This window comes from Fundulus heteroclitus, chromosome 13 (assembly GCF_011125445.2).
Source record: "Fundulus heteroclitus isolate FHET01 chromosome 13, MU-UCD_Fhet_4.1, whole genome shotgun sequence".
Taxonomy (NCBI): Eukaryota; Metazoa; Chordata; class Actinopteri; order Cyprinodontiformes; family Fundulidae; genus Fundulus; species Fundulus heteroclitus.
Genome location: NC_046373.1, coordinates 732,380 through 748,865, shown reverse-complemented (window position 1 = coordinate 748,865; position 16,486 = coordinate 732,380). Strand labels below are relative to the sequence as shown.

Here is a 16,486-nt window from a genome sequence, read left to right as displayed (position 1 = left end):
AATACTGAGAAAATTATAAGGCTCTAACTGTTCAGACTGAAGAAGTCTCTTGGACACACACACACACACACACACACACACACACACACACACACACACATATATATATATATATATATATATATATATATATATATATATATATATATATATATATATATATATATATGTGTGTGTGTGTGTGTGTGTGATTTTAGTTCACCAATTTAAGACTATTTTGTCCAGATCCATTGCATAACCTCAAAAAATAAACTTAATCTGGATGGCATTAACTTGGCCTCTGGTAATAAAGTAAAAAATCTTGGTGTTATTTTTGACCAAGACATGTCATTTAAATCCCATATTAAACAGATTTCCAGAGTTTCATTTTTTCACCTCTGGAATATCGCCAAAATTAGAAACATTCTGTCCAGGAGTGATGCTGAAAAACTGGTCCATGCGTTTGTTACTTCAAGGCTGGACTATTGTAATTCTTTACTATCAGGAAGTCCACAAAATGCAGTTCAAAGCCTTCAGCTGATCCAAAATGCTGCAGCAAGAGTTCTGATGAAAGTCAACAAGCGGGATCATATTTCTCCAATTTTAGCTTCCCTTCATTGGCTTCCTGTTAAATCAAGAATATTATTTGAAATTCTCCTTCTAACGTATAAAGCCCTTAATAATCAAGCTCCATCATATATCAGAGCTCTGATTACCCCGTATGTTCCTAACAGAGCACTTCGCTCTCAGACTGCAGGTCTGCTGGTGGTTCCTAGAGTCTCTAAAAGTAGAATGGGAGGCAGATCCTTCAGCTATCAGGCTCCTCTCCTGTGGAACCAACTCCCAGTTTTGGTCCGTGAGGCAGACACCCTGTCTACTTTTAAGACTAATCTTAAAACTTTCCTTTTTAACAAAGCTTATAGTTAGAGTGGCTCATGTTACTCTGAGCTACCTCTATAGTTTTACTGCTATAGGCTTAGGCTACTGGAAGACATCAGGGTCTATTTTTCTCACTCTACTGAGTTCTACTGTTCTCCAGTTTTGCATATTTCTGCTTTTAACTTTTTGTTCTCTTTTTTTCTTCATAGTAGGTACACCTGGTGTGACGTTCTGTTAACTGTGACATCATCCAGAGAAGACGGCTCACCCGCTACTACCATCTAATGTAGAACAGATTACTGGATCAATGTGTGCTTCTGTGCTTTTTTGTCTGTCTTGTTGTGTCTCTGCTCTGTCTTCTGTAACCCCAGTCGGTCGAGGCAGATGAGCGTTCATACTGACCCTGGTTCTGCCGGAGGTTTTTCTTTCCACTGTCGCTTCATGCTTGCTCAGTATGAGGGATTGCTGCAAAGCCATGTACAATGCAGACGACTCTCCCTGTAGCTCTACGTTTCTCCAGGAGTGAATGCTGCTTGTCTGGACTTTGATGCAATCAACTGGTTCCCTTATATAGGACTTTTTTTTTTTTTGACCAATCTGTATAATCTGATTGATTTTGACTTTGTAAAGTGCCTTGAGATGACATGTTTCAGGAATTGGCGCTATATAAATAAAATTTAATTGAATAACATTTAAATTATAGGTTGGAATGTAACAAAATTGGTAAAAAGCCAAGGGGGGGGGGGGGGGGGGAATATTTTTGTAAGGTACTGTAACGTTGATCTGAAGGCATTAATGCTCATTACATTTCAACATGTTTTCCACAACCTTTCTTTTATAACCATCTGTGTTTCCATAATGATGTCATCTGCTTGATGAGTATTCAATGATGACAAGACTGATTTCTGTCATATTATATTTTATTAGACATTACTAAACATCAACAGTCTTTATAATTATTACCCTTCTATGAAAACCATGTCTTCATTAGGAATTATTTAAGACTTCTTCTGCAATTGAGATGCTCAGGAAAACCTGAACACTGCTGAAAAAAAAAATGCATTAGCTTCTCATTTGAATCTTTTTTAAGAGCTCCACATGAATAAAAATTATTCAATTTTCTATTTAAAAAAATAAAATTATAAACCTGATGTAAAAAAAAAACTAAATCCGAACTGCTGTAAAGGCATTCATGAAGAACACTTCAAACCCTTAAACGGACACGGTGGACACCATGCCAATCGATACGGCAACAATGCTGCAGACAGGAAGGTGGTGAACTGGAGGACAACAATCATGGCCCCCACATCATAAAAAGCAACAGCTCAGATAACCTCCTTTCATTAGAATCAAAATGGACAAGATGCAAGAGCTCACAAAGGTGCCACAGTACATAATTATCTAGTATAAAACAAACAAACAAAAAAAAAAAAAGGCTATAAAAAAATAACGATGGATTCTGACTGTGTTCATGCTCTGCCAAGCCTTCAGCCATTTGCTTAAAACTTTAACATCGATGTTTTGCATTTCCTTTACTGTACAAAACCGCGCTTTGGGATGCAGAAACCGACAAAACAGCTCTAATAGCTGCAAAAAGTAGCATAAACAAGCCCTTCTTTCTACCGTCACCTCCCACGAAACGGAGCGGCCGCGCAGCAGCGAGCGGTGCAGCACCCTCACTTTCAGAGAGTTGCAAGTTGCAACCAAAGGCCTTAAAACACCCAAGGGGAGCAACAAGCACCTATGGCGCCCTCTGAGGGAACATGCGATCACAGTGACACCTGACCCTGACTGGAGTGGTTTGACTTTTCAGACATGAAATTCAATAAAACAGGTTAATTTCTTTTTAAAGGGGCCATTGTTTTACTTCTATGCTCATCGTGCTAAATGGGCGCCAGCTGCTGTGAGCGATGAACGGAGGACCCCCGCTTTAAAAAAAAAGAAAAGAAAAAGAAGCTGTTTTTTTAGGAAAGCTGCGTCAGCAATATCGTTGAAGCAGTTCCAATGAAAAGTGACTGAAAGAAGTTTTAATGTTGCAGTAAAGATCGGACAATAAGCCACAGTGTGCAGAGAGGACATGCTTAGCGTCGTATTATTACAACTATCCTTCCTGACGTTGTTTTTTTAATAACATTTTAGCAGAAACAAAGGCAAAAAACAAACAAACATCAAGACAGACACGATAAAGGGTTGATTGTCACTGATCAAGCTGAACGCTTTTAAGTCTAAGCCCTTTCAACCTTTCAAAACGCACTTCTCAAATCAGAGGAAACACTAAACCATCAGGAGTCTCTTCTCAGAAGCAGCTTTCAGCGGTGGATTCGCTGGCACGTGATCAGATACTCTGGGAAGGCTTGCGTGTCGTTGAAGATGACGAACATGCTGGGCTTGGTGATGTCGTCAGTCACGCTCTCGTATCTAAGGGGGATATCTCCAGTCTCCTTCAGCGGCGCCGTCTTCATTGAGTGGTTGCCTTTGGTGAAATCTCCGGTTAGAACCTTGGAGACAAAAATAAACTTGTATCCGTCTGCGTTGGGCGGCGAATACTGATCCTGGACAGACAGAGCGGAGTTGACGGCGAAATACACCCCCTGACCGTAAACCGTGGCTGTGCAGGGAAGAAAAAAAACAAAAAAACAAATCAGATCTTCAGACACAAAGAGACAAAGTGAGCGCACGGGCATTTTCTGACACGTACCGTTCTTCCCACAGAAGCTTCTGTTAAACCCGTGAACGCAGATCTCCTTGACGCTGGCCTCGCCCGTCCCGTGGTACAGAGTCCGCTCGACCACCGGCTGAGTGGAGTGCTGCAGCACACTCGCCTTCTTCAGCTTGTACTGATTGAACAGCAGTCGGTTCATGAGTTTCTCCACCTGGGGGAGAAGGAAAACGAAGCGGTGACTACAGAAACAGCATGTTCACTTGCTGCGAGGGGTTTGTCCTCTCTCCTCACCTGGATGATTCGGATTTTGCTGTGGTACTCCTGAATGGTGCTGTAGAAAGTCTTCACCACCTCCTGGAACTCCTCCGATTCCTCGTCGATCTTGGTTGCGTCAGGCAGGTGTGACAGAAGAGAATACTCCTCCTCTGTTATGACAGGAATTTAGAGATTATCGTTCTTTAAAAATCAGCTGACACATGGCAGGCAAAGACAACCAGCTGGGTCAAACCTTCAACGGCATAGTACAATCCTCCAAGTATATGTCAGAGTTTATACGTCTACAGAAACTATTTAAATTACATGGTAGTCCCAAGCTTGGCAGAGAAGGATTCTTCCACCTTTCTAGATGACTGAAATCACCTTTAAACACAAAGTTTGTTTAAAACAGAAAAACAATATTGGTTGAGGTCTCTGGTAGAAATCTTTTCATTATTGTCTCCAACATTTCCACGTTTGTTGAAGGCAAAGTCGTATTTTTATGCCTTTACACTGTAGTATTGTTAAAAGCCTCTAACGTGTAACCAGAGCCACCTACTATTAAACTGTTAGAGAAGCACATGAAATCCAGTAGGGGATCAAAATCATCCGTTTTGTCTTCACAACTGAAAAAATCCTGCCGTTTTCCAATAAAAAAAAAACGCACCATGCTCATTGCTAACAAGACTGGCCAGTGGCCAACGCTCTTCAGTGTGGACTCTGTTACTGAGGGTGGAAGACAAAGTTACACATTTTTCAGGTTCTCTCAGGTGTTTAAAAGTGAAACGAAGAGAACCATTTGTAAGCAGAGCGAGGACAGATGAGCCCCCGCTGCATCCGCAAGCAGTGCAGACTTTTCCACAAAAGCTGCGGATGAAACAACTCGGGCATTGCTTGTTTCCTGGTGTTTGACGTGTAAGGCTAAACTGAAGCTAGCGCTAACAGGCCACTAAGCTACTTGCTAGTGATCTTTTGAGCCTGATGATATTGTGTTTTGGGTAAAATTATGACTAATTTTACTTCAACGAGGGTTTAAACACTGATGGGACGCCAACGGTCCACTTATTACACTAAGAAAATAGGTCAAAACGGTTCCTTAAAATAAACACCCCGATGTCCCATCAGCTGCGATCGCTAATAGCTTGCTGGTAGCTACCACTAGGGCAGCTGCCTTTGTTAAAACATAGTTTGTTGTTCATGTCACAATCGTCAGATAAAACTCCACTAGCTTTGGTATAAACATTGCTAATCATAATAATACTGATAATTGGTATTTTGAGAAACGTCAAAGGAAGCTATTAAGCTAATCGCTTTGTTGTTAGCTACCAGTGAACTAAATGTGCTTAGAAGACACTTCCATTCGTCAATCCCCGGTCAAGTGTTCCTCCACCGTTTTCTAATCAATTATTTCATGAGAAATAATTATATAACATTAAGAATCAAATGTCTGGAACGTTATTGATTTCTAATTTGGTAAATACATTTTTGAAATATCCCATCAAAATTCTGTTTTATCTACCCATTTGACTTGCATTGAGGATGAGTCTGAACACATACCATTTAGTTGAAGATAATTTAACCTCATTCCAAATTCCTTAAGATGAACTTTGTTCTGAAGCATAAACATCCACACTGAACTGTGATATCATTGCATCACTTTATTGGTAATGGATTTCAGCCATTTCTCTTTGTCCCTTTGTTCGTTTGTGTGTACACAGTTCATTAATTCTCTTCAATCATTAATTTAGCTGAGTAGTTTTAGTTAAGTCTCACTAACCTTATCATACTTGTCAGACAGGCCGAGAGTAATTTGATTCAAAATGAAATAACTAAAGCGTTTAATTGCGCAACACTGCTCACACACAGTGGAGTTAAGATACATCTTCTCCTGATAGAGATAATTACTGACCACGCAACAGGAAGTCTTAACAGTTTTGTTCAAATTGAATCTTGTAGCCATTAAAAAGAAATCGGAATTGAGAAGAGAAAATCTGGGAAAAACCGTGGATTGAAATTCGACCGCAAAACTGATCAGTTCCTCCCTAGCTTAGAGCTGCTTGCAGTTAATCCACATGTTCAGCGTAATAAAGATTAGCTGATTATGAAACAGAGGCAGGACATCTTTGTTTACTAACTGAACTCTTGTTGTTCCCCTCGCTCAAAGAAAAGTACTTTTTTATTACTTTTCCAGCAGCGCTGACCCTCCCCTACGGTGCCACACGTTTACCTGGCACATCCTGGGTCACTTCGCCCAACTCAAGCAGCTTCCTGGAGATTTTCACTGACGTCCCAGAAGCGACGTTACACTCTTGCATCTTCTCAAAGTTGATGATGTGGGGCTGGTTGTCGAACAAGACCTCAACTTTCTTCATCTTCATTCTCCAAGCGTTCTCAACGAACACTATAGCGTCAGGGGAGTACGCTTTGGTCTTTAAGGTCACCGGGTTTTGGTGCACCCACTGAACAGTCTTCAGGATTTCCTTGTCCGATATAGAGTTAGAGATATTCTCCAGCAGTAGCTTCACGTCGGAAAGTGCTCCATTCACGTAATCCTTAAACCCGGAAACAGCAATGATGGTTCCCTGAACCTGGATGTCCACCGCGTGCTTCCGCTTGATCATCTCCAAGCATTTCTTGTGGTAATCGGACATGTTCTTGACGCTCCTGTGCTCCACCTTCTCCTCGGCCTGTCTCTGGTTCACCTTCTTATTGAAAGCAATGTCCACCCGAATCAGGTCACAGTTGTATCCCGCAAACACGTGGAGCTGGAGGGTGTTGGCTGCCTTTAACGCCTTCTCGAAGGACAGATCCACACTCTCCTTCTGCTGGGGAAGCCGCTGGCTGTTGTCTGAAGCGCTAGAGGCGTGCTCCGCTTGAATCAGTTTGGACAGCTCTAAGGCTTTTTTAAGCTGCTCCTCTTCATCCTGCAGGGACCACTGGCTCGACTCCATAGAGTACTGGATGGCTAAAGAGAGCTGCGCCTCTTCCTCCAGGCTGCTGATGCCCAGAACTCCCTGAGGCGTGGCGAGCAACCCGCTTGGCACACTGCGGTCGGCCACGTCAGCGTCCTGAGCCGTCAAAGCGCCCGGTTCGTCTGCGGTGTACAGATCCAAATCATCCATGTCGTCGAGCTGGTCTGAGGCTGGCACCCCGTCTTCCGGCCTTTGATCAACAGTCGAGACGATTCTCCTGGCCTCATCTAAAAGGCCTGAAAGTAGGAAAACAGATTGAATGACGCTGTGGTTATCTAAATGAGCCTTGGGTGAAAAGACGGGCCTACCCGTGTTTGAGGCTCCGTTACAGTCCGTCTGCATGGAGTCGGCTTTCGGCTCATGTGCAGAGCCGTTCACGCAGCCTCTCTGGAGGTTTTTCTGAGACAGCATCTTCCACGCACCTTCAAAAATGTCCTGGGACAAACGGGGAAGATCGATTCACTTTTTTTTTGTCACGTTCATCAGCAGAATAATATGAAACGGAATTGTACTTGAATTTATCGACCAGTCTATAAAACTAAAACAATCATGGCAACTTGAGAGGACATTTATCCTAAATTGAACATACTGAGCCAGAGCAGAAAAAGTGCTGACACTGGTAAATAGTTCAGATTTCACTCTTTAAAAAAATAAAATAAAATACAGGACGGCAGAAACTGCAGTAGATGTGCATGCTGTTTTTACAGCTCGGGCATTAATTATTAAAGATCTCTGGAGTATTCCAAACTTCTAAGTTCATACTTGTTTTATATCACTTTCACAGCTTAGCTGCCTTGAAATTCTCTGAAACGTTGACTTTAGATAGCCGACAGTAACGTCTCTCGGGGCTCTCCTTTTCCCTCTCCCTCTCTAAGAGTTGGAATCGGCGCGTTTTCTTTAAAGTCTATTGTAGCTCTCTACTATGAAACAAATTGGGGATAAATGCTGATTTGGGCGCGATGTCTGTGCTTTTAATTGCATTCTAGAAGATATCTCTGTCCCCAGATCGCAGTAAAAGGGCCTGCAGGAGGAGGACCCACTTAGCTTCAGCTGCTGTAACCTACATAGACAGGTTGGCTTGCACACAAAAGAACAATCCAGGTTCCAGACAGAAAAAGACTTTCAGGAACCCTTAGGGTGCTGGATCATCTGTTACTGTAAGTTTTACATCGTACTGAAGGACAGGTTTCATTCTCGTCTTCTCGGGTAAAGAGCCCCCTTCAACAAAAAGGCTTCATCCCACATGCTTCCAAAGCAAGTCTGAGTCCACCATGATGGACAGTCTCCAAACATCCCTTGTTTCCTTGGCGATGCCTGAACAACACTCAAGAGGGCAACACGGACATACCCGCACTTATAGAGACCATTGAAATAGTTGCAACAGTGAGCAGGATGCTAATGGGGCTTAAAAAGGGTCAGCACATCTCCATAAAGAGAAGACATTAGCTCCCTGCCAATCAGACATTAGCTCCCTGCCAATCGGTTATTGGAGACGAACCTAAAGCTCTCTTTATTCCGCCAATGTTAGATTACACAAGTACTACACATACTGACGTTTCACAGTCTGTCTAAAACATACAATGAATGTAACACATTTAGTCTTTGTAATCGGCTCTAAATGCGCAATTAAAGTTTAGAGTGAGGCTAAAGTACCATGCCACACTGATAGGGGGCAGTGCTGAGACCCATAGGAACAAAGGGTAACAGGTGCACGTCGCTGTGTGCTCTTTTTCTAGGGGATGGGTGTTGCACCGACAAGTCTAACTTGTTTAACTCATTTACATTTGTTCCAACAAAATTAAAGATCTCGTCCCCAAACTAAAGGATTTTACCAAACTGGACGCCGCCTTTCTCTGTTTTCCATACCATTTCTTTCTATTTATTTTCTCAGCATGGAAAGGAGCGATAACGTGCAGCCGGACGGGTCCAGAGCGACTCATCTCCATGGTGATTATCTCTGTTGAAGCAGCCAGACTTTTAAAAAATGAAGGCAAACAAGGACGGTTTTTACAACCGAGCGACAGAGATATTCATGGAGAAGGATTGGTGCATAGACCTTATACACACAATTTTAACAAAATTGAAAAAAAAAAAGGAAGAAATTAGCCCCCCACAAAAATGTTACTTTAAAAGCTCAAATTTAAAATTATATTAAATATTCTTTTGTTGTTCTTGCTAATGTGTAGTTGGACAGTACTGAATTGATTAAAGGTTTTAAAAGAACTAAATGTTTAAATTAAGGTCAAAATTGAATCATAAGTGTCTATTTTATGTTCGTTTATTTGTAGATCCGACTCCCGAGGCGTTCATGTACCTGAATGACAAAGCTACTCAGGTCGCGTTTAAATAGAACAACAAGTTTGACACATTTAGAAACAATGTTCTAAACCCAGTTTAGCAATTCAATGGAAACGAGGTGAAGCTTCCAAACTTTTTACTGGTGCTCTGGGTGTCTGGTGGCCTGAAAATAAACCCTTCTGAAGGTGAGACTCATTGTGAAAAACTGAGCAGCCTCTGCATTCTGTATGCTGGAGGAATTTGCCTCGGGCTCCGGTAAGAAAAAAAAAAAAAAAAGAAAGGGAAAAAGACTGGCGGCTCATTAGAATGGACAGCAACAGGTAGAACGGGCCTGCTGAGGGGAAGCTTGGAGCAGCAGCTTGAAAAGGCTGGAAATAATAGCTTGAGAGGCGGCAGATGTGAGAACGGTTGCATTACCTGGTGCGGTGAGGGCTCCCAGGGCACGTACTTCAGGCTGATGTACACCAGAAACTTTCTCTCCATCTCGTTCAGAATGCTCTGACACTCCTTCTCCTCCAAAAAGCGAACCACTCCGGGGACGTTCACTGTGATGGTCCTGGTGCAGACGGATGAGACCACGCCCTGCAGCACCTCCTCCGCCATTTGGCACGCAACTGCTTGACCGTGGATCTGTCAGATTTGTGCAAGACAGAAATGGACGAGGGCAGCATATCAACTCTAAGACTTTGAATTTAATAATGAAAGAATAAATAAAATAAAAAAAACCTAGCGTTATTCCCCCACGTACCTTTAAGCCACAGTTATCTTCAGCCTCCAGTGGGAAAATGGACACCTGGTCCATGTCAGCCAGCAGCTGGTGACAGTGGGTCTGGATGTACTTCAGCATGCCGGGCTCCATAGGGAGGAGCGTCTCCCGTTCTATGGGTGTAGTCAGGAACTGAAGGATCGCCGTCTGCTTCTCCTCCTCCATGCCTTTCAGAGTCAGGACGTCCACGTTGCCTGCATGCGCCTTTGCAGCCGTGAAGCCCAGAGCCTGCAGGAACACGTCCCACTCCCTGCAGCACAGCAGGCTTTCTTGCTCCGACTCCAGGGGGAGGCTGAACTGACCCACCTGGGCTTTTAAAAAGCTGCCCGCCTGGTCGGCGGAGCTCTGGCCCGTGGATGTGACGCGCACGGTAGACTCCGACACCGTGTATAACGCCTGCATGCCCCTGCGGGTCATGGTGTGCAGCAGCTGGTTCTTCACGTCTTTTCTCTCCAGGAACTGGGCCACCTCCGGGTCGACGGTAAGCTGGGTCTCTACCATGCTCCCGATGAAGCTTGAAATGGTGTCTTTTATCTGCTCCAGCTCCGCTTTGTCCGGTCCTGCGACGTGCACGCCGTCGTCTCTCACTTGGATGCTAAAACTGGGGTGGGCCTTCTGTACGTCCTGCTGAACGTTACTCCTTTGATACAAAGCCTGTTTAACTGGGTCTGGGATGGCAACGTGGCACCATGGTGTTTCCATCTCCTCAGTTTGCTCATCCATGCCTGCATCCTCTTCCTCCACCTCCACCTCCTCCACCTCCACCAGCAGCGCCGCCCCACTGGCAGCCGGCGGCTCCGAGGTGGTCTGAGAGGGCGGCTGACTGCCGTCTGACGTCACAGCTAGGGGGGACAGCTCCGCATCGACTGGGAGCGGACTGGCCTGCATCTCCATATTGTTCGCTTCCTCTGAGCTCTTCTCTGCGACGTCCTGCTCCTCGGTCTCCAGGTCTTGTGTTGCGGGCTGAAGAAAGTCAAAGTAGGCCTTCACTACGACTTCGGTGTCGTTCACTTTATGAGGACGACCCAGGACGGAGTCCACAGCTGTCAGGGACAGAACACATCCCGTTACGACACCAAATACAAACGTATTCAACGGACGCTTATGTGATCATAGAGCGGTGCATAACTGAGAAGTTGAAATAAATCTGAAAAGTGAGGGATGTGTTTCGATGTCGCCCCTTTTATTCGGATATTCCCGCCGTGAGGCACGGTGACGGCAGCGGCATGCTGTGGGAACGCTTTTCTTCAGCAAGAACCTAGAGGCTGGTTAGGGTTGAGGAAAAGATGGGCGGAGCTAAAAAGGAGAACCGGTTAGAGGCGGCAAAAGACCCGAGACTGAGGAGGAGGTTCACCTTCCAGCAGGGCGACCCCAAACATGAAGCCAGAGATGAACCGAACCGTTTAAATCAAAGCATATTCATGTGTCCGAATAGCCCAGTCTGCGTTCTTGCCTCTTCTCTCTATGTCCCACTCATGTTCTACTTTATGTTGGCCTATCATGCATTACACTGCAAAATCGGAACTACAAATAAGTAAAATGTTCTTAAAATGAGTGTATTTGTCCTTGATTTGAGCAGGTAAATACGATGATTTGCCAATGGAACAAGATTTTTGCACTTAAAGAAGGAACAATTCATCTCCATCTTATTTCAAGTGCAGGATGTCTAATTATCTTATTTTTAGGGGTCAAAATACTCATTCCATTGGCAGATAATCTTATATACCTGCTCAAATCAAGGATAAATACACTAACTTTAAGAACATTTTACTTGTTTTTAGACCTGTTTTTGCAATGTAGGGTTTGGGGCTGTAACCGGATAAAAAGCCAAACGTCTCAAAGGGTGCGAGTAGTTCCGAGGCAACCCTTCAAAGGCCTGTGAAGCGGACAACTTACACTCGTAATATGCGAAGGTCACCTTGGCCGTTCCCTCTGACAGAACGCTGACCGCCTTCACCTTCTGGCCGCCGCCTCGCTCGCCCTCGAAGTACAACGCCAGCAGCTCAGGGGTGGTGCCGGGGTGCAGGTTCTCCACTAAAACGCAGTCGGTTTGCTCAACCTGCTCCAGAGTTACGTCTGACCCGTCCAGTCTTCTCTTGGAGATTCTTGTGCTCAGAGTCTGGAAATCTAAAAGAGGAAAGAAAAACACAGAAATAGATTTAGTAGGCCATGTCATAAACAAACAAAACAGGTTAGCAGTTAAGCTGCTAACCTTAACTTATAGTGACCTAATCTGACCTTTAGTTAAGGGTTGGTGGAGATGAATGAGGAGGAGATCTCTTTGTGCCGACGGGATCAGGGTGTAATCCGCTGCGTTCAGGTCCATCATGTTTTCCACGTAGAGCTCGATAATCTCTGCGCTGGTGTAGGGGCTGATGCCCCGCAGCAGGAGCCTGCATCGGTCCTTCTGCCGCGGCTTCCTCACGCTCAGCTCCGCGTTGTGCACTACGTGGTGCTTTTTGGTCAGCACTCTGCTGGCAGCTGTCAGCGGGACACAGACAGAGGAAATTAGCACCCGCCATGTCAGCGACAAAAAAACACACGCGCTCTCTAAAACCAAGACGTTCCGTGAGGCAGCAGAAGAGCTGCTGGACATATGAGCTGCTGGGGTTTCTCAGCTCATCAGGGAGAAAGCAATTCTCTCTTTCAGCAAGGGTTGCAGCATGCGGGCGCAGGGAGAAACCTCTGGCGGGGGATAAACTCCATGTTTAATACGGCCAACTTCTCAACGATGAGACATGCAGACCATTCCAAAGTTCCTTTTCAGGTTTTGGCTGCTTTTCTCTTTCGTTTTTCATTACGACACTATTGCTGAACATTATGTTATTGACATTTTATTTCTTTGCAAACACACGTCCTCCTGCTTCTCCATCTTGCAAACACATGCATGTTGCAGCTTTAAGATCAAGAGGACCCCAGAGTTCTTTAGAGACGTTTTCCTATCCAGGTAAAGTTCCTACAAACACAGTCATGCCAAAACTGGAGATGCGGGCGACCACCTATCTTCCTGAGGTGCAGAGTGTGTGGATTATACTGTGATGTTACATTATTACATTGAAACAATTGATTAATTTAAAAAATACTGAATGAGGTTGGCTAAAATACAGCCCAACTCATTAATTAACCTCTACCGTGTTTTACAAATAGCAGCAATTTCCTTAAATGTTGATTTGTCATTCTTAGGTGGCTAGAAAACGCTAGAAGGCGATCCCTGAAGGGACCATTTAATGACCACCTGACAGCAGAATATAAAAAAATAAGGAGTGGCTGAAGAAATTATTCCGATTTGCCTTTTTATGGTCTCTGCTCCTTCTGTTGCCCCTAACACTTTCAGCTGCAGCCAGATTTTTTATTTTTTTTTGGAAATGTGAGTAAATAGCTAAAGACTCCAAAGCGCACACGACTCCCCTCACACACACAGAGCACACTTCACTTGCCTTCGGCCTCTTCAAACACCAGCACAACCCGGTTCTGCTTGATCTCCACCGATTCCAGCGGACCTCCTCCGGAGCGCCGCTTGTTCTCAAAGTAGAGGTACAGCAGCTCCTCGTCTACGCCTGCGGGGAGCTCCAACACCTCCACTGTCCTCCCCTCCAGGTTCGAAGCGGACATCCTTAAGACAAAAGGTTATTTCTAAATACGTGTGACGTTATACAACAGTCCTGAGGACACCAGGACCATGCATCCAATACACATTAACGTTGTAAACAAAACACTCCAGACTTCATCTCTGATGGTCCTCATGGAGGACAGCACTAGGCCAGTTTCTCCCAGGCACCTTCATCGTCTCACCACCAAAACTATATGAAGCTAAACACCTTGAAGCCATCGACACTGGTTGTCCTGCCAAGCGGCACCGAGCAGTGATCCACCAGCCAGAGACTGAAGTTTTTGTTGTTGGTAGATAGGTTAAAAAAAGACGTTATTTCCTGCTTGTTAAATGCAGAAAAAGTGGAAACACCCACTTTCTCCAGGCTGTAAATAGATCAGCAAATAGCAAGTTCTTTTTAGTAAATCTCAGATCAATTCTTTGACGCATAAATCTGGATGATCTGGACATCCTTTCACTTTATCTGTATTTTTTGAAAAATGGAGCAAATTGTGCTTTATGGCCAATATCTGCTGCCTTTAACGGTTACGTTTACAGAAACGATTTCCAAAAATGAGTCTGTATGCGGCACAGCCGTGATTGCCCTGGTTCCATTACCTCCTTACCACGGCAGGTTCTGCACAACCCCGTCTGTGACTAACTCGCTTAAATCGAGTGTGGGGCAACAGGGAGACACCATAAACATGGTAGTAGTAATATTTGTTTATGGCAAAATGAGAAATCATATGGTAAGAAGCCCTTGGCATCATCATCATAACCATCAAGCTGCTTTCAATCATTATATTTAGCACTAATATCACATTTAACAAACTCAAGACCACCTCCTCAAACACGATTCTATCATCTCGGTGTCGGATGCTTTACACAAATATATTTGGGCCCCTAGGATGGACTTTCACCGTCTTTCGTGCTCCCATCTGAGGCTGATCTGGGTCAGAACGGTCATGGAGAGGGGTGTAGACACTGTGATGATGGGGAAAATAGCCATTGTAGGTTCTTCGTATTCAATATCTAGTTTTGTGCAGCTCAGAAGGCCTCAGACATGTGCTGGTGCTCTTTTCCAGCCATGAATCAGAGAATCAGCGTGTTTTTGGGGAAGGTGGCAGTCTTTTAAAGTGCTCGTCCTGCAGTCTGTGGAGCAGTGACTCACTACTACCGTGTCACTACTACTGCAGAGTAACCTGGATTTTACATGCATAGCCCTGTTATTAACTTCCTGATCCATCCAGCAACACGCTGACTGCAGCTTGGAAGTAGTTGTAACGCGTTCAAACCTGGTTGCGTGTATTTTACATGGTACTTTCTCCCGGATGTAATGTCTACAACGTGTTCCTGACGCTAGTCTTAATTTACTTTAAAATGCTTAGAACCTTCTGAGGGAGAGAAGTACTGCCACTTTGAACATCGCCTTCTATTCACCTGAAATATTTCAGATGTCTTTTCCTGCATTTTTAAGATGACGTCCCGCCACCAGAGGTAAACCCAGCCAGGGCCTATAGCCACCGCTCCGGGTTTCTCAGCCTTACGGGAAGTCTGATCGGTTCTTCGTTTCGGGGCCAAAATGTCACACGGGTGTTTTACCAGGACATGCCACCGCTGCCAGCTGCCAGCACCGGGGCGTCAAGCAGTTTTTAGTCCACGCGCAGTTCGCCATAAAGTTTATCCACCATTGCTAAGCGCTTTCCCGTTCCCAGCTACAAAGTGAAACAAGCTGCTTTGGTAGCTTCGCGAGTACAGAAACAACTTTTGAAGACATTAAAAGTGGAGGCGTGTAGCCATTTCCCCCCCACACTACGGATGAAAAACGAGGAAACTTTTAAAAGGCCGATAAACGAGCATTTCAGCGAATTGCTTACCTGCGCTAAAAGGAAGGCATTTGTCGACTTTTATCGGACAGCGGTGCGCTTCCTTGTTTTGCTGCTTGTTGCACTCGGGTGACGTCATTACGTCGCTGCGTGTTAAAGGGGACGCCGCCAGTTTCTGCAACGAGGCCGAATCATTCTTCTTTTAAGCGATAGATCCGTTGATTTATGTTATATCAACGGATCTATCACAACATATATAACATATATAAATCCTTTATCGTCTCATAGAGGCATCAGCAGTAAAGAGAAACGGAAATGGAAGCATGCAGATACATGCAAAATAAAATCTAATCAAATAGAAAAGGGGACTGTACAGTAAAAGTAAATTTACATCATAAGAGTGCAACTGATGAGGGTGTCTTAAAATGTGCTATAATGTGCATGTATATATTTATATATTTATGGATAAAAAACACTACCAGAGTATTTGTAATAATAAATATATTTTTTAAAGTGAAAAAATATATACACGCCAGGAAGGTAAAGACTTCCTGGCGTGTATGGATAATGGATTTGATTAAGTTTGATTGCATTAAAAGCAGTTTATTTACAGCACCAATTCCCACTGAAAGTCATGTCGAGGCACTGTAGAAGGAAAACGAGTCCAATTCAGCCATTTACAGATGCTTTTTCAATGCATTAGAACATCATTGAAAACCTAATTTCAGTAATTCAGTGCAGAAGAATATTGATTCACTACACAGAGATATATTTCCAGCATTTTTCTCTGTAAATTGTGATGATTATGACTTAGCCACTCACAATTTAAAGGACTCCACAAGGCCAAATAAGAATATTACATAAGACCAATAAAAAAGGATTTTATTACACAAATGTCAGCCCTCTGAAAGCTGTGACCATGTACTGTGCATAATAAATATTTAGTAGCTGGTCAAGACTTCTTTTACATTAATTATTAAACTATTATATAAATTATTGCGTTGTCCCAGGGAGAACACGCATTGCTATATATATATAAATATATATATATATATATATATATATATATATATATATATATATATATATATATATATATATGCATTGCAGTGTATATAGTGAGCACATACTACAGTCGTCACCATGGATACATACAATCATAATGACCACTGACTTTATATATAGAAGTCACACTTAAGAAAATAGAGTTTGCATCTCTATGATTCCGTCTTCATGCTTGAGCATTTTTTTTCCAAAACA

General features: G+C 43.6%; 1 protein-coding gene across 1 annotated transcript; it reads right to left on the bottom strand.

Annotated features, from left to right (window-relative positions):
* Window positions 1-2,559: 2,559 nt before the first annotated feature.
* Window positions 2,560-15,385, bottom strand: parp10 (poly(ADP-ribose) polymerase family member 10). The gene is made up of 11 exons (XM_012875762.3): window positions 15,278-15,385; window positions 13,249-13,424; window positions 12,050-12,292; window positions 11,708-11,938; window positions 9,794-10,854; window positions 9,463-9,675; window positions 7,056-7,182; window positions 6,003-6,983; window positions 3,812-3,945; window positions 3,557-3,731; window positions 2,560-3,466 (listed from the first exon to the last, which is right to left on the bottom strand). The coding sequence occupies exons 2-11, from the start codon at window positions 13,421-13,423 to the stop codon at window positions 3,168-3,170; spliced, it is 3,639 nt and encodes a 1,212-aa protein (XP_012731216.2). The 5' UTR covers window position 13,424; window positions 15,278-15,385; the 3' UTR covers window positions 2,560-3,167.
* Between the last annotated feature and the right edge of the window lie 1,101 nt (window positions 15,386-16,486).